Raw genomic sequence first — 23,545 nt, forward strand, 5'->3', positions numbered from 1 at the left:
GTTAGTTGCCAACACCTGGCCTACCTTTTTTACTTCCCTGGGTGCCTTCCAGTTGTCACATGGGAGTTTCAAGAGAAAGGGCATCACTAGCCCAGCTCAAAGAGTAATTTGCCTCTTGCAGTTGCAGAAAAGCAGAGGAGTAAGTAGGTAGAGCCTTTCTGGGATCCTTGTCTTTAGGGGCATTATTTTTTGCTGTAGATTTTTCCTGTACCTTTGAGACAGATAAAGATCCCTGGCTAAGGCAGGCAAAGAAGTATTCAAACCCTGTCTGAGGGATTGGGTACTGCTTCTCTACCCATTTTACACTGGGTGGTATTGTGGCAGGCATCTGAGCCTTAGCCTGGGTCATTAATGAGGACAGCGACTGTGACTGGACAAAGTTGTCAAAATATCAGCTTATATTTTTTTCAATATGATCAGTGTCTCTCTCCAGGATGTAAGTAATTCTCATACGAGCTCTTGGAATTACTTGAAGTAATCAGGTTCCAGTATTGATGCTGACGATATCACTTCACCAGGAGATGAAGAGGAGATGTCTTTTGGTGATGACCGAGGACGTTGTTGCTCTGCCTCCAGTTCTGTCTTCCTTGTAGTCTGGCATAGACAGTCTCTGACCATACATGCTGATGGCAAGAGGGATCTCTTCCTCAAATACAGTGGAGACAGGCTTATAGAGGTGTGTGATGGCAGACCACAGTAAATCCAATAGGACCATGGTGATAGGACATAAGGGCACAGTTGACTTATTTGATACTGGCTAGTCCAGTGCCATTCCTCACAAGAGTCAGCAGTTGAGACCTGTAGAGAGAGATGACATGCGTTTGTTGTGTTGACTACAGAGCTCCAAGTAGAGGATTCTCTGCTTGAAGGCAGTGAGAACACATTTGATGGAGAGCAGGAATCATCATCATCATCATCAAAGGGCGGTGCTGAGGTAAACGGAGTTCTTGTCACTGGGGCACCATCAGCTCCTGTGACAGTCCTGGCTCTTCCAGAAACACATCGTCAGTTGTAGGTGTTGCCACTGAGGGATGCATCGCCAGAGCTAGAGTTGTTGCCGGAGGAGAGTCTCTGTGCCACAGGTTCCTCCTTATCACTAGTCTTAAACACCACGAGGGGCTTTGTGGTTTTATCCTGAGGCTTTAGAGGGTCCATCCCTGTGGGAAGATACTAAGCTCCTCCTAGTGTGTCTGCTTGCACGTTCACAGCAGTCCCTCTCAGAGCTGCACTTTGGTACCAGAGATACTGATAGTGTCTGTGGTGGCGGTTGAGTCTACAGTGCTGTTCGAGTCTACTCTGGTGAGGAGGCCAATCTTTTTCTGTGCCATCTTCTCTGTACTAGTCTTTGGGGTCCCTTGTCTGCTGCTAAGAACTTGGAGTTCTTCTCAGATCCAAAGAGCTCTTCATAAATTGCTCCAGAAAATGAAGCTTCAACCACACATCTCACGACTTGCGTGTTCTTGTGGCAAATTAAAGGCACACCAAACATCTGCTCAGTATTTGGGACTCTTGCTCCCTCACTCCCCTGCATCTGTTTTTCAATAGATTCCGTGTATTGCAGGATAGGCAGGGCTTGAAGCCTGAAGGTTTTGAGTGGATCAGAAAAGTGCTGAAGAGTTTGAGAAAATTTAACCAAAGCCAAGAATTAGTAGGTTGGACACATGCCAGGTTCCACCTGACTGCCACAAGAGTTAAGAAGGAACTGAAGACAGATCACGGCTCCCCCTCAGAAGGGATAATAAGGAGCACGAGGTACAAGCACAACCCTTGACAATTCTATTCAAAAGACTCCAATCTCACGCACGAGACTCATGCACATCTATACTGGGATCCACATTGACACTCTTGAACAGCACCTTTACTGATCAGTTACATGGTCATCCATTTGCTGATCCACCCCAACCCCAGCTAGTAACAAAGAGGACCCATTAGTGACAAAAGATGGTATGCAAGAGAAGTTGGCCGATCTTACCCATTGGGTAGTAGTCGTCATCATCATCATCTACCACCTCCTCCTTCTTCTGGCGGCGAGGGATGAATCTGTAGTCTATGCTGTCATGTACCCAGCCCTTCTCAATGAACAAGCCAGGAACCTCATCTGAAAACAGCCAATATCTGTAAAGAGCATAGACATTACTGCAGGAGGACAAGGGTTGCACAGAAAAAAATACATATACATTCACACACGAGAAGAGAGAACACAAGTATGCAGGCATTTAAAATACGTGCAAGCATCTATATCTTGAAGTGCAGCATGAACAAGAAGAAACTATCCCACGGTTCTTTCTGAAGAGTCTATCATACAGCAAGTCTGAATGAGAGAAGGATAATAATGGTAACTGCTATAGCCAGCACTTCGATAATTTTAGCCAACTGTTACAACTATTGAGTTAGGCCACAAAGCTAATCATGAGAAGAAGCAATTGAAATTGTATTACAATCTAAAGCAAAGAAAACCCTTGCTCCCTCACTCCCCCACACACTCTTGCTTTTCAAGGAGAAGTACTTCCCGTCAGCCTCTCAAAACAATTCAATTACACAGCATTATCACTGATATTTTTTACCCTCAATTTATTTTAAGAGTGGAACAAGGGGTCATTGTGATGCAGTAGGGACTGTCTGTGTAGGGAGTGGGAGAGCAGGGGAGGACTTTAGGGGATGGACGATGCCAGGGCCTGTAACCTGAGCTAGGTAAGGGAGGGGAAAGGTCAACACCTTTGCCCGGGAAGAGGAACAAAGGAAGGGAGTGGCAGGAGGGAAGCAGTTTGAGTTTGGGCTTGGGGCTGTGTGGGTGGAATTCAGGGTATCCTAGCTAGGATCCAAGCACCCTGAAAGCCCAGATGGACTCGGTGGAGGGGTCCTGACTGTGCCTGCAAGCTCTGCTGTAACCTGTGTTCCTGTTGTCCAATAAACCTTCTGTTTTACTGGCTGGCTAAGAGTCACTGTGGGTCCCAGGAAGAGGGGTGCAGGACCGGACTCCCCCACACTCCGTGACAACTGGTGGCAGCGGCGGGAGATACTGCACCCCGTGGACGGCGCTTCCTGCAGTAAGTGACTGGGGAGCAGTAAAACGAAGGGGTGACTAACCGCTGGGAGTGTGTGCCCAGTGAGAAGGACTTTGCAGTAACAGGGTCCCCCGGGGGATTGCAGCGAGCGGTTCCAGGGGCGGAGGAGTCTGCAGCTCGACCCTGGCAGAGAGCTGGTGACCTCACGAAGGGCTGGTGCACTAGGGGTCCCCCTGGAAACCGTGGGGAGCGGCGAGCACCCCGGCCTGTGAGTGGCCAGCAGGAAGATGTATGCCAAGCGGCGCAAGTGTGACCTGCTGGAGCTGTGCAAGCAGAGGGGGTTGCGCCCGGGGAGACGCACCAAGGACCAGCTGATTGCCCAGCTGGAGCAGGAAGGCCGCTCCCAAGGGAGAGTCAGTGGTGGAGTATGTCCTGACCTTCCGGGAAAGACTGGCCGAGTTCATGGGCCTGGCCAGGGAGAATCTGGCCCGAGCCCAGAGGAGGCAGGAGGTCTGGTATGACCGCACAGCACGAGCCCGTGCCTTCGCCACCGGGGATCAGGTGATGGTTCTTATCCCCGTGAGGAGAAACAAACTCCAGGCCGCCTGGGAAGGGCACTTCAAGGTTATCAAGCAACTGAATGAGGTAAACTATGTGGTGGAGCTGTCAAACCGGGCACATCACCGTCGGGTGTACCATGTGAACATGATGAAACCATACTATGACAGGGGGAATGTGGTGTTGGCCGTGTGTGGACATTGGGAGGGGCAGGGAGATGACCCCTTAGTGGATCTGTTCCCTGAGACAAAAGCTGGTTCCCCCCTGGAGGCGATTCCCCTCTCTGAGCAACTGACCCCGGGCCAGCACGCTGAGATGAGAGGGGTGCTGCATCTGTACCGACAGCTGTTTTCCAACCAGCCTGGACGCACTAATTTGACTGTCCACAGGGTGGAGACCGGGTCACATCCCCCTATAAGATGCTCCCCTTTTCGGGTCACTGGGAAAACTGCCCAGGATCTTGAAAGAGAGGTCAGGGACATGCTGGCTTTGGGGGTGATCCAGCCGTCCTCCAGCCCTTGGGCCTCGCCAGTGGTGCTAGGCCCCAAGAAGGATGGGTCAATCCGGTTCTGTGTGGACTATCGAAAGCTCAATACCATCACCGTATCTGATGCCTACCCTATGCCCAGGCCTGACGAGCTCCTAGACAAGCTGGGAGCTGCTCGGTACCTCACCACTATGGATCTTACCAAAGGCTACTGGCAAGTGCCGCTGGACGCAGATGCCAGGCTGAAATCGGCCTTTATCACCCCTCTGGGGCTCTATGAGTTTCTGACCCTGCCCTTCGGCCTCAAGGGAGCGCCGGCCACCTTCCAGCGCCTGGTGGATCAGCTACTGAGGGGGATGGAGAGTTTTGCCGTGGCGTATACTGACGACATCTGCGTCTTCAGCCAGACCTGGGAGGACCACATGTCCCAGCTTAAACAAGTCCTAGACCGACTCCGAAAGGCTGGGTTAACAGTAAAGGCTGAGAAGTGCACGGTGGGGATGGCTGAAGTATCTTACCTGGGCCATCGGGTGGGGAGCGGCTGCCTGAAGCCGGAACCAGCCAAGGTGGAGGTGATCAGAGACTGGCCTGCTCCCCAAACCAAAAAGCAGGTCCAGGCCTTTATTGGGATGGCGGGGTACTATCGAAGGTTCGTGCCCCACTTTAGTGCCATAGCCGGCCCCATCACTGAACTGTGCAAAAAGGGGAAGCCAGACAAGGTGATCTGGACTGAGCAGTGCCAGGAGGCTTTCCGGGTGCTGAAGGAGGCTCTGGTTAGTGGCCCAGTTCTGGCAAACCCAGATTTTGACAAACCCTTTATGGTGTTCACTGATGCCTCAGACACAGGACTGGGGGCAGTGTTAATGCAGGAGGATGAAAAGGGGGAGAGACACCCCATCGTGTACCTGAGTAAGAAGCTGCTACCCCGGGAACAAAGCTATGCGGCCATTGAGAAGGAATGCCTGGCCATGGTGTGGGCCCTTAAGAAGCTAGAGCCATATCTCTTTGGGCGACACTTCACCGTGTACACCGACCACTCTCCCCATACCTGGCTGCACCAGATGAAAGGAGCCAACGCCAAGCTCCTGAGGTGGAGCCTGCTCCTGCAGGACTATGACATGGACGTGGTCCATGTGAAGGGAAGTGCCAACCTGACAGCGGATGCGTTGTCCCGGAGAGGGGACCCTGAACTTCCCCAGGTCACTAGGCAGAGTGACCCCGCTCAGTTCAGTCTCGAAGGGGGGAGAGATGTGATGCAGTAGGGACTGTCTGTGTGGGGAGTGGGAGAGCAGGGGAGGACTTTAGGGGATGGACGATGCCAGGGCCTGTAATCTGAGCTAGGTAAGGGAGGGGAAAGGTCAACACCTTTGCCCGGGAAGGGGAACAAAGGAAGGGAGTGGCAGGAGGGAAGCAGTTTGAGTTTGGGCTTGGGGCTGTGTGGGTGGAATTCAGGGTATCCTAGCTAGGATCCAAGCACCCTGAAAGCCCAGATGGACTCGGTGGAGGGGTCCTGACTGTGCCTGCAAGCTCTGCTGTAACCTGTGTTCCTGTTGTCCAATAAACCTTCTGTTTTACTGGCTGGCTAAGAGTCACTGTGGGTCCCAGGAAGAGGGGTGCAGGGCCGGACTCCCCCACACTCCATGACAGTCATCACAAAAGTTTTTGATTTAGAATAAAGGATGCCAGCCTGAGTTAGACTGAGTGTCGTGCATCCCTCCTGCAGAGATGCAGGTTCCCCAGACTACAGCAGTTTGGTGATGGTCTCATCTCTATTTTAGCTTTACAGTAGGCCACCTCTGAAGTTCTTGATACACAGGAATGCATTGCATACTGGTAAAAAAAAAATCTCAAATACATGAAATATTAATTTATAAAACTTTCTATTCCAATAGAAAGGAGGTGATCACTTAACAGGACCATTAGCAGTTAAAGGGATACAGATAGCACAGGGAAGCTTTAAGGTTAGGTCTTCTACCTGTTGTGGTTACGGTCAGTTCCAACTGGCGTTCTGCGCATCACCAGCTTAGCTTTCGCAATCCCATCTTGGAATGCCTTTTCAGCTGCAGCTTTATGCTTCCGGATTCTCTCCTCCTCTGCTTCTTTCTCCTGTTTCACTGCAAGGATTACCAGACACATTAAAAGAAAACTACCAGAATCAGATTCACCACATATTGCAATAGGCTATTTTCTATTTTGCTGATTAGCTAGGTGAAGAAAGAAGACTAATTTACTGGTAACTTCTGTTAATGTATTTCCAAAGTAAATCAAGCTAATGCACACAAAGGCACTCAGTGTGCAGTGGGAATGTCCACATGGGGAGTTATTGCAGAGTAGCTTGTGAACTTTAGCTAGTATGCACGAGTTACTAAGGACCCCGCCTCCCGCCCCCCCATGTGAAAAACCCCTAGAGTTTCTCCCAATTCAGACCACACAACTGTCCAAGGGTCCTGAATCTGCAGAATCCCAAACCTCAAGCTCAAATGCTGCTAATTTCAGTTTGAGAAAGAATGCAGAACAAAACCAGAGCAGGAGGGGGAGCTGGCCTGAGGCAAAGAGAAGAAAAGACGGTTACTCACCTTTGTAACTGTTGTTCTTCGAGATGTGTTGCTCACATCCATTCCAGTTAGGTGTGCGCGCCGCGCGTGCACGTTCGTCGGAAACTTTTTACCCTAGCAACTCCAGTGGGCCGGCAGGTCGCCCCCTGGAGTGGCGCCGCCATGGCGCCCAATATATATCCCTGCCGGCCCGCCCGCTCCTCAGTTCCTTCTTGCCGGCGACTCCGACAGTGGGGAAGGAGGGCGGGTGTGGAATGGATGTGAGCAACACATCTCGAAGAACAACAGTTACAAAGGTGAGTAACCGTCTTTTCTTCTTCGAGTGATTGCTCACATCCATTCCAGTTAGGTGACTCCCAAGCCATACCTAGGCGGTGGGGTCGGAGTGAGAAGTCGCGGCATGGAGCACTGCAGTTCCGAAGGCCGCATCCTCTCTCGACTGCTGGACCAGGGCGTAGTGGGAAGCAAAGGTGTGGACCGATGACCAGGTCGCTGCCCGACAGATTTCCTGGATGGGCACACGGGCCAGGAAAGCCAGCGACGACGCCTGCGCCCTGGTAGAATGCGCAGTCACACGGCCCGTAGGGACATGGGCCAAGTCATAACAGGTCCTGATACAGGACGTAACCCACGAGGATAACCTCTGGGAGGAGATAGGAAGCCCTTTCATACGGTCCGCTACCGCCACGAAAAGCTGGGGGGATTTGCGGAAGGGTTTGGTCCTCTCTATGTAGAACGCGAGAGCTCTACGGACATCCAGCGAGTGGAGCTGCTGCTCCCTGCCTGAGGAGTGAGGTTTTGGGAAAAAAACCGGGAGGAAAATCTCTTGGTTGACGTGGAAGGCTGAGACCACCTTGGGTAGAAAGGCAGGGTGTGGTCTAAGCTGCACCTTGTCTTTGTGGAAGACCGTGTATGGGGGGTCCACCACAAGGGCTCGGAGTTCCGACACCCGTCTAGCTGAGGTGATAGCTACTAGAAAGGCAGCCTTCCAAGAGAGGTAAAGCAGGGAGCAAGTAGCTAACGGCTCAAAGGGGGGCCCCATGAGCCGGGACAACACCAGGTTAAGATCCCAGGTTGGAGCAGGGGGACGGACGTTAGGGAATAACCGTTCCAGCCCCTTAAGGAATCTCGACACCGTCGGGTGAGAAAAAACGGAGCGACCGTCCGCACCCGGGTGAAAGGTGGAGATAGCTGCCAGATGGACTCGCAACGACGATAAGGCCAGACCATGTTCTTTGAGGGACCAAACATAATCTAAGATTTCGGATACCGAAACTTCCATAGGGCGGAGATTTCTCTCTACGCACCAACAGGAGAAGCGTTTCCATTTTGCCGAATATGTGGCTCTTGTGGATGGTTTCCTGCTGCTCAAGAGCACCTCTCTCACAGGCGTGGAGCAGCGCAGCTCGGAACCAGTTAGCCACGCAGGAGCCACGCCGCTAGGTGCAGCGACTGCAGGTCTGGGTGACAGAGGGACCCGTGGTCCTGGGTAATCAGGTCCGGATGAAGGGGCAGGGGAACTGGGTCGGCTACGGCCAAGTCTAGCAGCATGGTGTACCAGTGCTGTCTGGGCCATGCCGGGGCCACCATGATCACACGAGCCCTGTCTCTGCGCACCTTCAGGAGGACCTTGTGAACCAGAGGGAACGGAGGAAACGCATAGTACAGGTGGGTCGACCACTGGATGAGGAAGGCATCCGCTATCGACCCCGGCTCCCTGCCCTGAAAGGAGCAGAACGCTTGGCACTTCCTGTTCCCCTTGGACGCAAAGAGGTCCACCCGGGGATAACCCCACCTCCGGAAAATGGAGAGAGCGACGTCCGGTCGAAGGGACCACTCGTGTGACAGGAAGGATCTGCTCAATCGATCCGCCAGCGTGTTCCGTACTCCGGGAAGGAAGGAAGCCCTGAGGTGAATGGAGTGGGCTACGCAAAAGTCCCAGAGTCGTATCGCCTCGAGGCACAGGGAGGAGGACCTGGTGCCGCCCTGCTTGTTGATATAATACATGGTCGTCGTGTTGTCCGTGAACACGGCTACACAACGACCCTGAAGCTGATGACAAAACGTTTGGCAAGCAAGGCGGACCGCTCTCAACTCCCTCATGTTGATATGTAGCCCCACCTCCTCCTGGGACCATAGGCCCTGCGTCCGCAGGGTCCCTAGGTGGGCCCCCCAGCCTAGATCTGAGGCATCCGTTGTCAGGGATACCGAGGGCTGAGACGGGTGAAAGGGAAGACCCGCACACAATACGGACTGGTCCACCCACCAGCCGAGGGAATCTAAGACCTTCTGGGGGACTGTGATTAACATGTCTAGCGGTTGCCTTGGTCTGTAATGACTGATAAGCCACAGCTGGAGAGGCCTCATGCGGAGCCGAGCGTAGTCGGTCACAAAAGTGCACGCCGCCATGTGGCCTAACAGGGTTAGACATGTCCTCACTGACGTCAACGGGGCTGACCGCAAGCGTTGAACGATCGCCGCCATGGTCTGGAACCGCTGCCGAGGCAGCGAGGCCCTGCCCACAGTGGCGTCCAGGACGGCCCCGATAAATTCCACCTTCTGAGTGGGCCTCAGGGTGGACTTGTCTGTGTTTATCAAGAGGCCCAGACTCGCAAACATGCCGGTGATCACGCGGACATGGCTGTACACCTGCTGTTCCGACGTGCCCCGAATCAACCAATCGTCCAGATAAGGGAACACGTGGACACGGTTGCGCCGAAGATGCGCCACGACAACTGCCATGCATTTTGTAAACACCCTCGGGGCCGTGGACAGGCCAAACGGGAGGACCGCAAATTGATAATGACGAGCCCCCACAACGAAGCGGAGGAAGCGTCTGTGGCGTGGCCAAATGGCAACGTGGAAATACGCGTCCTGCATGTCGAGGGCGGCGTACCAGTCTCCCGGATCCAGGGATGGAATGATGGTCCCCAGGGATACCATGCGGAACTTCAACTTCACGAGGTATTTGTTGAGTTCTCGCAGGTCGAGGATAGGCCTGAGGCCCCCCTTGGCCTTGGGGATCAGAAAATAGCGGGAATAAAACCCCTTGCCTTTCTCGTTTTCGGGAACCGCCTCTATAGCTCCTTTGCTGAGGAGCGTCCGCACCTCCTGCCGAAGGAATTGCTCGTGAGAGGGGTCCCTGAAGAGGGACGAGGAAGGAGGGCGGGAAGGAGGGAACGAAACAAACTGCAGGCGGTACCCCGTCTGCACCACGCTCAAGACCCAGCGGTCCGATGTTATTTGGGACCACGCCGGGAGGAAAAACGAAAGGCGGTTGGAAAACGGAGGGGAAGGATCCGTAGGGGAAACTGTTACTGCGCCCTCGAGCGCACCTTCAAAATGAAGGCTTAGGACCAGGCGGGGGTTTTGAGGAGCCTTGGTTCTGCCCCCCTTGGTTCCCCGACTGCCTGCGCCTCCCGTTCCTGCCGCGGCGCCTGTAAGGGTCCTGCCGCTGGCGGAACTGGGAAAACGGCCGACGGTGCTGCTGTTGCTGCGGCCTAAAGGGTCTACGCTGTGTCACGGGGGTGTGCATCCCGAGGGACCGCGCAATGACCCGGTTGTCCTTTAAACTCTTAAGTCTGGGGTCTGTCTTATCGGAAAACAGGCCCTGGCCTTCGAAAGGAAGGTCCTGTATCGTGTGCTGGAGCTCTGGCGGAAGGCCGGAAACCTGCAGCCAGGAGATGCGACGCATCGTAACTCCTGACGCGAGGGTACGGGCAGCCGAGTCCGCAGCGTCCAAGGAGGCTTGCAAGGCCGTGCGTGCGACCTTCTTGCCTTCGTCCAAGATGGCCGTGAACTCTTGGCGAGCATCCTGTGGCAGCAGCTCCTTAAATTTGTCCACTGCCACCCAGGAGTTAAAGGCGTATCTGCTCAGCAGGGCCTGTTGGTTAGAGACCCTGAGCTGCAGCGCCCCAGCCGAATACACCTTACGGCCAAGGAGGTCCATCCGCCTGGCTTCTCTGGATTTGGGGGCCGGAGCCTCCTGGCCGTGACGCTCCCTATCGTTCACCGATTGCACTACCAGTGAACCGGGAGTCGGGTGAACATGTAAATATTCGTACCCCTTAGAAGGGGCCATGTACTTCCTCTCGACTCCTTTCGCTGTCGGAGGGATGGAGGCCGGGGACTGCCAGATAGTATTGGCATTGGCCTGAATGGTCCGTATAAACGGCAGGGCGACCCTGGTGGGAGCATCGGAAGAGAGGATGGTAACAATTGGGTCCTCTATCTCCGAGACCTCCTCTGCCTGCAGACTCAGGTTTTGAGCCAATCGCCTGAGGAGATCCTGGTGCGCCCTGAGATCCAGCGGGGGGGGACTGTTGGAGGAGGTACCCGCCACCGCCTCATCCGGGGAGGAGGATGATGAGACCCCAGGCACAATAGTGTCCAACTGAGGGTCTTCCTCAGCCCTCGCCTCTGTCTCCGGAGCCGCAGCGGAGTCCTGCTGTTTGGACCCTTCGTCCCCTTCCGGGGAGGGAGAGGGGCGAGACAAAGAGGCTTCAGGGGCCCTACGCTCCGCAGTCGCCGGCCTAGCAGGGAGCTGCTGGGGGCCCTGGGCCTGATGGTACGCCCAGGGTGTCCAGAATCCCCACTGTGGGGGGCCTTGGTCCTGCAGCGGCGGATCAGCAAACAGCGCCGCCTGCCGGTCGGTGCCCAGCGCATAGCCGCTGTCCGTCTGGGAGGACACGGACGGCTGCCTGGAGGGCCACGGCGGGGCCGACCCTGGATGGTACGGGTCTGCGCGGGCCGGCACGGAGGATCGTCTCGGTGCCGGGGACCGGTGCCGGGAGTCATAACGGTGCCGGGACCGGGACCGGGATCTGTCACGGTGCCGGGCGCTGCTTCGGGACCGGGATCTGTCACGGTGCCGGGCGCTGCTTCGGGACCGGGATCTGTCACGGTGCCGGGCGCCGCTTCGGGACCGGGACCTACTACCAGCTCGGTGCCGGGAGATCGACCGGGACCGGGACCTGCCACCAGCTCGGTGCCGGGAGGTCGAGCGAGATCGGGACCGGGACCTGCCACCAGCTCGGTGCCGGGAGGTCGACCGGTGCGGCGAGTAGCGTCGGGACCTGCTCCTGGAGTCGCGGTGCCGGTGTCGACTGGAGCCTGACCGCGACCGTCTCGATGCCGACCGGTGCCGCGAGTGCGACCGGTACCGCTGAGGGGAGCGGTGCCGGGACTGCGAGCGGCGTCGGGATCTGGAGCGCCCAAGACGTCGGGGCCTGGATGGCGAACGACTGTCCGTGGGCGGTGCCGACATCATGGGCTTGCCTCTGGACGTGACCCGCACCGGAGGAACCGGGGGTGGCAGTCGAGTAGGCTCCGTCAGGGCAATAAGGTCCCGAGCCGAGGCGAAGGTCTCCGGTGTGGATGGGACCATTATCTCAACCCCAGATCTCATGGGGGAGCTCGGTGGCACCGGACTCAACAGACCCGCCGGGCCCGGAGTCAACGGTGCTGACGGTGCCGGCGGCGCCGCGGCCGATGTCGAGGCCGGGCGTTCAAGCCGGGTCTGCCTGGCCGGAGTATTAGACTTCGACGGCCTAGGCACTGATTCCGGTGCCGGAGAAGGTCGGTGCCGAGGAGTCTTCTCGGTGCCGGAGCGATCCGGTGCCGGTGCCGAAACCACGGTCTGCGAAGTCGACGGGTCAAGTGCCGCCTCCATTAGGAGAGTTCGGAGCCTCTGATCCCTCTCCTTTTTTGTCCTCGGCTTAAAAGCCTTACAGATGCGGCACTTGTCAGATCTGTGCGATTCCCCGAGGCACTTCAGGCACGCTTCGTGGGGATCGCTGGTAGGCATGGGCTTCTTGCAGGCCGCACACTGCTTGAAGCCTGGCGAAACAGGCATGAGCCTGGCGCCCGGTGCCGGGAAGGGCTAAGCCCCCCGGCCAGGAACTACTTAACAGCTATTTACTAAACTATCTACTTAACAATACTAATTAACAACTATCTATAGAACTAGAGATAAGCGATAAACAAGCGATAGAAACTAGGAGAGCTAGGGACGTGGAGGACAGCTATGCCGCGCTCCACAGTTCCAACGACCGACACGGCGGTAAGAAGGAACTGAGGAGCGGGCGGGCCGGCAGGGATATATATTGGGCGCCATGGCGGCGCCACTCCAGGGGGCGACCTGCCGGCCCACTGGAGTTGCTAGGGTAAAAAGTTTCCGACGAACGTGCACGCGCGGCGCGCACACCTAACTGGAATGGATGTGAGCAATCACTCGAAGAAGAACTTTAATATTACTGGTATTTTATTTTCTGGTCTCCTGTTCCTCAGCATGGCCTTATGCATCACCTTCACTTCGTCTCACTAGCTGCTTCAACTCAGATCTCACCATAATGGATCTTTTCTGAAGCTTTCCTACCAAATGGACAATTGTAGACTGGAAGGCACGCCCCCCCTTAGTCACATAGGTTTCCAAGCGCAGCTGTTCTGCTCTGGCTACACGAGGGACAAGCACATGCTTTAATAACTCGTACATTCCCAGATATTCTGCCATGTCAGCAGAAGAGTTCAAAACCAGCAAGCTTAGGTTACCTGTCAGGACAAAAATCTTGGCATTCCAGTAGCTCCTACATCCCCCGGGAAGTCCACGAACAGACTGAAATAGCGAAAGGTAGCAGGATTCTTGCAGATGAATAGTATGTCTACACAGCAACTGTAGGGTAATTGCAGCTCAGGCAGACATAACTATGCTAGCTTCAATCTAGCTAGTATAGCCAAAAAGAGCAGTGAAGATACAGCTGACACTGAAGACTGTGCTGCTGCACAAGCCCAGCCAGAACCAGGAGTACGTATTCCTATTGCTAGCCCATGCCAGGGTCCATGCTGCTGTGTCTTCACAGCTTTTTACGGAATACTAGCTACACTAAGACTAGCATGGGTATGCCTACCCTAGCTGCAATCATCTCCCAGTGCAGTGTAAACATACCCAAGAGCTTTACTTAGACATTTCATCTCATGATCATAATAAATAACCAACTTCTGCCAAAAGGCAAAGAACTGAGGTCAGAGGGCTTTAAGCTTTTCTTTTGGGCTCAGGGTATTTTACAGATATCTTCTGCATCTTTACCTGCCTCTGAAGAACAAGTCCACCTCACTATGTAAGAGATGTGTTGAGAAAAAGGGAACAAAAATGAATCTGTCTAAAGTGAGGCTGAAATCCAGACCCCAAAGACAAAGTTATATTACAGTCCAGGGCCAAAAATCTAAGTAAGTAGATTCTGAACTTAAATACAAGAGCTCAAATCCTTGAGAAAATTAGAACCAACAAAATATTGAAGCCAGCCTAGGGAATTCTGATCACAGTGGGAGACAGGCAACAAGATAATGTGGGGCAATAGCCCTCCTCCAAACATACAGGAGGCACCTTCCCCATATAGTGCTAACAGCTGGAAGTGCTCCTCACAGCACTCTATGCAGGCTACAGTCCTTTCTCGAAACCTAGGACTGAAGCCTCATTCTCTGTACATGTACTGCCTGTATAGCTGCCAGAACTTCACCACAGCTTTTTACACACAGTGCAGAGTAGGACTTACAAGATATACAACCTACGTCTGTACTGCAGACAGATATACAGAACAGCCAACAGCTAGCTGAGGACTATAAGAACAGTGCACGCTCAGAGCACCTTTACACAGGGCCAGCTCTCAAGAAGACCTTGTAAAGAGTGATTAAAACCCTAATAAGCTATTTGTTGGTTCTGGTTTCCATTGCATACCAGCAGGTTTCCAGTTTCAAATGTAGGAACCTTCATTGAGCAGGCTTGCACCTGGGCTAGAAAGGTTGTCAGCTTGACACTTGCTAATTTCTTAACACCATATCCTCTTCCCCACTCCATCCCATTTACCATCATACCCTCAAGAGCTCACTAGTTACTTGAACAAGGTTGACTACAAGCTTTGTACTGAGTCAGCATAGAAAGAAGTGGGACCACTAAACACTGAGGATGGAGTGGAGGTTAAGGATAACCTAGGCATGGCCCAATATCTAAACAAATACTTTGCCTCAGTCTTTAATGAGCCTAATGAGGAGCTTAGGGATAATGGCAGGATGACAAATGGGAATGAAGATATGGAGGTAGATATTACCATATTTGAGGTAGAAGCCAAACTCGAACAGCTTAATGGGACGAAATCAGGGGGCCCAGATCATCTTCATCCAAGAATTTTAAAGGAACTGGCACATGAAATTGCAAGCCCATTAGCAAGAATTTTTAATGAATCTGTAAACTCAGAGGTTGTACCGTACGACTGGAGAATTGCTAACATTGTTCCTATCTTTAAGAACAGGAAAGAAGAGATACTGGCAACTACAGGCCTGTCAGTTTGACATCTGTAGTATGTAAGGTCTTGGAAAAAATTTTGAAGGAAAAAGTAGTCAAGGACGTTGAGGTCAATGGTAATTGGGACAAAACACAACATGGTTTTACAAAAGGTAGATTGTGCCAAACCAACCTGATCTTCTTTGAGAAGGTAACAGATTATTTAGACAAAGGAAACGCAGTGGATCTAATTTACCTCGATTTCAGTAAGGCATTTGATATGGTTCCACATGGGGAATTATTAGCTAAATTGGAAAAGATGGGGATCAATATGAAAATGGAAAGGTGGATAAGGAACTGGTTAAAGAGGAGACTACAACGGGTCGTACTGAAAGGTGAACTGTCAGGCTGGAAGGAGGTTACTAGTGGAGTTCCTCAGGGATCGGTTTTGGGACCAATCTTGTTTAATCTTTTTATTACTGACCTTGGCACAAAAAGTGAGAATGTGCTAATAAATTGTGTCATCCGCACAAAGCTGGGAGGTATTGCCAATACAGAGAAGGACTGGGATATCGTACAGGAAGATCTGGATAACCTTATAAACTGGAGTAATAGCAAAATGACGAAATTTAATAGTGAAAAGTGCAAGGTCATGCATTTAGGGATTAAATGACAAGAACCATTGTTATAAGCTAGGGAAGGCATCAGTTGGAAGTAACAGAGGAGGAGAAGGACCTCACAATACTGGTTAATCACAGGATGACTATGAACTGCCAATGTGATATGGCCGTTAAAAAAGCTAATGCGGTCTTGGGATGCATCAGGAGAGGTATTTCCAGTAAAGATAAGGAGGTGTTAGTACCCTTATACAAGGCACTGGTGAGACCTCATCTGGAATACTGTGTGCAGTTCTGGTCTCCCATGTTTAAGGATGAATTCAAACTGGAATAGGTTCAGAGAAGGGCTACTAGGATGATCCGAGGAATGGAAAACCTGTCATATGAAAGGAGACTCAAAAAGCTCAGGTTCTTTAGCCTAACCAAAAGAAGGCTGATGGGAGATATGGCTGCTCTCTATAAATATATCAGAGGAATAAATACCAGGGAGAAAGAGGAATTATTTAAGATCAGTACCAATATGGACACAAGAACAAATGGATACAAACTGGCTATCAGGAAAATTAAACTTGAAATTAGATGAAAATTTTTTAACCATCAGGGGAGTGAAGTTCTGGAACAGCCTTCCAAGGGGAGTAGTGGGGGCAAAAGACATATCTGGCTTCAAGACTAAGCTTGATACATTTATGGAGGACATGGTATAATGAGATAGACAAATTGCCCAAATTAGGCTGACTAGTAGTGGTAAATATGCCCAATGGCCTGTAATGGGATGTTAGATGGGTTGGGATCTGAGTTACTACAGAGAATTCTTTCCTGGGTGGCTGGCTGGTGAGTCTTGCCCACATGCTCAGGATTCAGCTGATCGCCATATTTGGGGTCAGGAAGGCATTTTCCTCCAGGGCAGATTGGCAGAAGCCCTGGGGATTTTTCACCTTCCTGTGCAGCGTGAGGCACCGGTCACTTGCTGGAAGGTTCTCTGCACCTTGACGTCTTTAAAACATGATTTGAGGACTTCAATGGCTCAGACACAGGTTTGATACAGGAGTGGGTGGGTGAGATTCCATAGCCTGCACTGTGCAGGAGGTCAGACTAGATGATTATAATGGTCCCTTCTGACCTTAAAGTCTATGATTCTGAAGCACTACTTTTGGCATCCTAACTGCTGATATGATATCGGATTAGGAGTATCAATTTGGTTTGACCACTACCATGGCTTGAAAACTCCATTCACCATTGACAAGTGAGAAGTTTGTCATGGCTCATGACAGAACACACACCATCAACTTCTACTGAATTTAAGTTCTCAGAAAATTACATTTCCAGCCCTTAAGATTGCAAAGTAAACCTCCAAATGGCACCTGAACATACAAATGAATGCAATTTGTTCCTGGGACCGCAGAGAGCTCCAGTGCCTCTGTCCCTGCTCAGAGCTTTCCCAGCCAACACAGTGCAATCTACAATTCTGATCAGTTTCACTGCTGATACCCAGAACCCTATGGGCCATAGTGAGACAATTTCATCTTTTGCTGGTTGGAAAAGCTGAGAAAGGCATATTTTGGAGGAAGACTCTCTCATTGCTGCTGCCAGAATGCTCTATAGGGCAAGGGGGAGAAACAGATTTGTGGGGAGATGAAGCTCTCTCCCTTCTAGTAGCCAGATCAAGACAGGAAAGGCAGCAAATTTGAGGTGCCTATCAGCCAGATGCTAATAAAAAGATGGAGCCCATACAGGGGTGCTGTCCCCAAGAATCCCAGCAGCCCTGGTGTATGCCACTTCTCACTAAAGTATTGCCCAGGAAGCTCATTGGTGGGCACCCACCTTATTCTCCATATCAAGGTATGATTGGTAGGTTCTGCCCTCTAGCCAGTACATGCCTGGAAAGTTTTTTGAGTCCTGTCAATTCCTACGTCTGACTGATTAAAGAGGACAGGGAAAGTCCTATATGCTAGGAAGAGCAGTTTCTGCACTTTGAGGTCTCCAAGATTTCTGTCGCTTTCCTCAAAGCATGGAAACTCATTTTTTCAACAAGTCGAATCAGATTGCAAGGATTTTGTCCTGTTGGTAACTCCCTCCAATCACAACATAGCAATGCAAGTTGTAGAATAGTACTTAATTTTCCTATTCGCTGCAAAAATGTTACCTCCAGTGCCTAGTTGGGCCATTTCAATTAGAAAGCAAAACAGCAAAGTCATTCGTAGGTAACATCTATGGCATCCGTCACTATACCTGAGCACTTTACAAATGATAAAGAGTAAAGCTTAACATAGTTATGAGGTAGGGAATATATTATTCCCATTTTAATGATTGAGAAACAGAGACTAAGTGATTTGCGTAAGATTACTACTTGTGGCAGAGTAAGAAGAGAACTTGGATCTCTTGACTTCCATTCATGTGCCACATTCCTCCTTCCTTTTAAATTGAGTTGAGTTTTTTCCATCTGAAGTGCATCATTATCCAAGATACCTTTTCATGCTCAAATAACACACTACTCAGTTTAATAACTGGGTTTTCAGGTTAAGAGCTAATAATGAACACGAAAGTTTGGGGGGGGGGGGGGGAATGTTCCTACTCAAAAACAAAGGGATATACCAAGCAACAGAAACACTTGTTCTTGCCAAAACCAGTCACATTGGAAGACAGCTTTTACTTTAAACTCAACATCCTCAAAACAAATGGGTTTTATTTCCTGTTTGAAGCCACATAGCATAAAGAGGGCTCCTGGTTGACAGCGTCCTCAAAGTAGGATTTGAATCAGTCAGCAAGGAATAAGACTCATGGAGCACAAGATTTCATCCCCTCTCCTCTGATTATAGATGTTGACTCTAAAACTGACAACTATGGCAAAAACTGGGGTGACAGAAGCCACCACCCTGGTGTTTGTTTTTTTTTTAAAACAGATTTTAGTGATAAATCAGCAGCAACAGGACTGACAAAAGGCTGGATGCAGAGTAGAGCACTTTACAAAGGTGAGAGAGGTTGCAAGGCAGGAAGACGGCAAGGACAGTGGAGTTGTCAAGAATGATGCAGAAGGAGGCTACTTATGAGGAAAGACTGAGATGGAGTTTCAGAGAGTGGTGAGACAACCAAAAGATGACATCAGAGTGGTTCTTGAAGAATGGGGAGCAGGAGCAGCAGGCTTGGCATTAGCACAGAGATAGCAGCAGAAGTCATAGGATCAGAAGGGGTCTCCTGCAGAGACAGCATAGAATCTCAAGGGATGACAACAGATATGGACAGGGCCTTAACAGGCTATGTGATTTGCCGCTGAATCTCAGTTTCATTTAAAACAAACTCTCCACAGGTTTCTAGCCTTTATGGTGGTGAAGGAAATTTCCACCTGAGACCCAATGCTGCATTTCCCCAGCTACATCTCTACTGAACAATTACAGTTGTGACTGAACTAGAGAAAGTTGCAAAAGTGCCATGTTTTCACACTGACAATCCTATTTTGGGTGTTCTCCCTGCACCGATCGTACAATGCTCTGCGCAGCTTAGGGTTGCCAACTTTGTAATATCTTAAAAAAGGACGCACCAGCAGGAGTGCGGGAATCCGCCCCCCCTCTTCCCCAACACATACTGCTTTTCCCCTCTCCTCTGGTCAGTAGGGACTTGCCTTTAGAGCCAGGGCTAGGAGCTGCAGCTACCTGTCACAGATAGGAAGCGACCAAGGCTGAGTAGGGGCTGGCACAGGTGATGACCCATCACCTCCCCCGCCTGCAGAAATCAGATTTTGATCTGACCAGACCCTGTTAGGTCCCCTGGACACCTGGCCACCCTAGTGCAGATGCATGGTGTCTATGGTATATTTATGCCATTTCTCATTTTTGATGTATTTGTTCCATTTTCTGATTCATCTGGTTCTTGTCCCACATAAGGAACCACTCAGTAGCATGGGGAGCAGAGGTTCCTCACACCTGGAAAACTGCATGAAACAGTGTCCACAGCTGCCTCCACACCTGGATTGATTCTGTAGTTTATTACTACAATCACTGACATCTTTGGAAATCAGTGCTTGAGGGAACAGGAGCTTATTCTTTTTACCTGTGTTCAGCTGCTGCTACTTCAGCCATAAAACAAAAGGAAATAAATACTAGAATAAAAACTAACCGCTGTTCTTTCATTTTCTTCTATGATCCAGGCACAGCGGTGGCCTGGGCCAGGTGACCCCAAGGAAGGGGACCCTTCCAGGCCTCTCTACCTGGCCTTCTGAATTCCTCAAACTCCATTCCCCTTCTTCATCTTCTACAATGGAGCCTATAGAGCAGAGGTGGGCAAACTACCGCCCACGGGCCACATCCGGCCCGCTGGTCCGTTCTGCCCAGCCTGAGCTCCTGGCCTGGGAGGCTAGCCCCCAGCTCCTCCCACCTTGTCCTCCTTCCCCCGCAGCCTCAGCTCACTGTGTCGTGGGCGCAATGTTCTGGGCAGCAGAGCTGCAAGCTCCTGGGGCAATGCAGCTGCAGAGCCCGGCCTGACCAGGTCTCTGTGCTGAGCAGTGCATAGCTGTGCTCCAACTAGGCTTGCTGTTTTCCAACCTTCCCCACGTGTGAGAACTAGGAAGGTCCTTTGTGGGGGATTTCTGAAGAGGCAAAACTGAAAGAAGGAGGATCCAACATATAGCACACCAAATTTTGAGCTACTGGAGTATTAATATTAAAGCACCACATAGCTGTGGCTTTGAAAATCCTGCAGGCTGCACAATGCCTCACATCAAGAAAACTAGAGACCTTAATCGACACCAGCCATAAAATCCCTCATGGCCAGGTAACACTGTTGGAAATGGAGAACTGAATTATCTACATTACTTTTGTATCCCATTCCCCCGCTCCCCCACACACATTCCAGTACTCTAGCACTGTACCTCTCATTTGCCTCTCCTGTTGCTCCTTCTCTTTCTTGGCTTGAATGGAAAGAAGTCTCCTGCTTTTCACAGCACTGATCATATCTTCAGCCTCTATTTCCATCTGTTGCTCTGTTTTTACCATCTCAATTTTTTTCTTGTCATTCCTTCCCACCCCATTCTCATCTTTCCCATTCTCTTTGTTTTTAGCCTCCATTTCTTTCCGTTTCTGCTTTTCTGCTCTTTTCTTGTCATTCTCTTCCTTCAGCACAGCTAGCCGCTCCTTCCAAAGCTCAGCTGACATCTGCTGCTTTGCTTCCACATGGTCCTGCACGGAGTACGTCATTAGGATTCGGTGGCAGAGTGCTGTGACTATCTGTAGCTTCTCCTCAGATGTCAGCTCAAAGAACTCTGATGTCTCCAACTTCTCCAAAAACTCATCTTGTACCTCATTATCCTCAAAGGTAGCTGAATCCTTGCTCTCATCTACATTATCAGAAACCTCACTTTCTTCCTGCACATCTGACTTGCGTAGACAGAGGCGGACAAGCTCAGAAACAGAATGCAAGGTAAGGGGGATTTCTGAGAGTTTCATTCCCAACTCAGCATAGTCTTCGGCAATTTCATCCTGCAGCAGGGTCTGCAGAAGAATGACCAGCACCCGGTTCAAGTAGAGAAAGCCCCCTTTCTCTGCACACAGAGCCTCCATCAAGGAGACTGCTGTAATGGGATACTGAGCATCTGGCATCAGTAAGCTTGAATAGCAGCTCAGGAACTCCACCACCATGGCCACATCCCCAAAGAGAGTATTGGGAAGTCCTTCTGGAGTATCCACTAGTTTAAAAGCAGGCAAATTCTTTCCTTTAAGATCTTGGTCCTCATACCTCTTCTGCTTTTCCAGTTTTTCCTGCATCTCCTTTTCCTTCCGCTCTTTTGCTCTCTCCTTTAGTTTCTCTTTCAGCTTCTCCCGTTTCTTCTTCAGATACTCCTTGCGCTGTTCCTCTGTCATGGAGGCCCATTTCTTTTTGTGCTCTAAGAGTTCATAGCGTTTCTGTACTATCCCTCGCAACTCTTCAGGAAGGCGGGCACGGTCCTCATTTGAGAGTAGCCGGGCTGTTTTGGAGATGATGCAGGAAAGGGCACTTTTTTTATCCTCTCGATCTTTGTTTTCCTTGTAATAGGCAATGAGGTGGAGCGCAGCAGGAGGAAGATGTTTCTGGGGTTTGCTGGAGGACCTGGGAGTCCCTGCTGAGTTCTTAGGAGTTCTAGACACCTTAGGGGTGCCTTTTGCCATGTCCAGTAGTGTCATTTGTTTCAGTTTCATCTTGGGATTCTTCAGACCTTTCCTGGGTGATTTTGATTTCCCAGGGGACTTCTGCCCATTCAGGACCCTTTTGCCTTTCAGTTTCTTGTCTAAGGATTTGTCGCTGCCCTTCCCTAATCGGCTCCTCTTAGGAATTTGGAAGTCAGCACCAAGTTTGCCTGGAGACATTATTTTCATCACCTCCTCCAACTCCTCTCTGGAGGATTTTGGGTTCTTAGAGTTCTTCACTTTTAGTGGAGAGCCAATAATAGATTTCTTCAAATGCACATGACACCACAGCGTAGGGCTCAGTGGCTGGCCCAGTGAAGATCCATCAGTTTTGGATTTCTTGGAGGGCTTTCTGTCAGGTGATCCAGAGCTCTTCCTTTTGGTTGAGGGGTTGAGAGTCATGTACTAGAATTTAAGAAGATATATTAATATAAAAGCAATCTAAACAGGGGCAATTTCTGAAAAACCTTTCCCTGATAATTATTTTTAACAGGTAAGTTTAGTTCAGTTCCCTGATCAGTTTAACAGGTAATTTCAGTACACAGTATACTGAGGGGGACACACAGACCACTGCAATGGTTTTCAGTTTGCTATAGAGTTCCTCAGTTTATAAAGTTAACAGCCCATCTTAGGAGGATTTAACATTCAGCTTTAAAATCTGTTGTTTGTTAAGTTTGCTTGCTACAATGATGTTTTAAAGTTACTTCCAACTGCATTACATGAAAAAGCTTTCTAGTTTTCACAGATTTATGCATTTGTTTGCTTGAAAGTTTGTACAGTAAAAAGAGGACTCATTAGTTTCAGAGGCCTGCTCTGAAGGCTTTCCTGACAATATGAGGGTGGACTTGAAGGGTTTTTAGCCTTTGGAGTGATCCATTTGTCAATACAGTTCTATTGTTCAGAACTGTTACCTAATCAAACAGGACTACACAATTGTTTGTAGCATTTGTGTAGCTGTGTTGATCCCAGGATATCAGAGACACAAGGGGGGGTGACAAGCCTTTTTCTTGGACCAACTTCTGCTGGTGAAAGCTCATTTTGTCTCTTCCACCAACAGAAGTTGGTCCAATAAAGGACTACACAGTGGTAGTTTAGCAGCCTAATTTTTAAGGTGCTGTGATCACCCCCAGCTCCTATTGATTTCTGAGATTCAGGTCATGAGCATCTGGATGGGTTAATTTCAAAAACTCAAAAATAACAGAAGACTTGCAATAATATTTATAACCTTCGTGTTATAAATATTATTGCAACTATCAGAAGTCAGAGTGAAAAAGTTTAGGTTTCAGTAAAAATTCTGTCATGTCAAGCATAACAAAAGATACAGAATGTTCAACATTCTAATAATTGCTATAATAAGATACATATTTCAGAAGCAATAAGCATGTGCCCATCATAATCAAGTTACCTCTCTCATAGCAGTGTTGGCATTCTTATTTCCTGACTTCTGAATGTTTACTACTACATTAAGATTAGCTATTTAATGAAAGTTTAGTTTTCTTTTAATGCCGTTTGAGCCCTTATTGCAGAGAGCTCCACTGAAGATAGCATATAAACATTGCAGGAGACCACCCACAGAGAAAGTTGTTTTCAGCATGATATTAGTGATAACCCTCCTAACCATTTATGTTAGATATAAATGTGTGTCATGTGTGCCAGCTGAACATGCTGACAGCTCAAAGTTATTTTGGCAGAACTGAGGAATGAATCCTAGATTGGTTTGTCTTCCAACAATTTCAGACTTTAAAATTGTGTGAATTTACCTCTGGGCTAAGGCCACTCATGGAAAACTTCCTCCCTAAAGATTCTCAGAGTTGTGATTATGAAAGTCCTGAAGTAATCTTAACTATTACATTAATTCCCAGGCACTTAGTGTTATTCTTTCTACCCCACAGGGTA

At 50.1% G+C, this 23,545-nt stretch overlaps 1 protein-coding gene across 1 annotated transcript in view; it reads right to left on the bottom strand.

Annotated features, from left to right (window-relative positions):
- Positions 1-23,545, bottom strand: part of BAZ1B (bromodomain adjacent to zinc finger domain 1B) — a 69,158-nt gene that overhangs the window by 33,192 nt on the left and 12,421 nt on the right. Inside the window, exons 4-6 of the mRNA XM_030537094.1 lie at positions 20,359-22,054; positions 6,026-6,164; positions 1,973-2,115 (exon numbers count right to left, since the gene is read on the bottom strand). Of these exons, the coding sequence (XP_030392954.1) occupies positions 1,973-2,115; positions 6,026-6,164; positions 20,359-22,054 (1,978 nt within the window). The remainder of the gene's footprint in view (positions 1-1,972; positions 2,116-6,025; positions 6,165-20,358; positions 22,055-23,545) is intronic.

Source organism: Gopherus evgoodei, chromosome 17 (assembly GCF_007399415.2).
Source record: "Gopherus evgoodei ecotype Sinaloan lineage chromosome 17, rGopEvg1_v1.p, whole genome shotgun sequence".
Lineage (NCBI taxonomy): Eukaryota > Metazoa > Chordata > Testudines > Testudinidae > Gopherus > Gopherus evgoodei.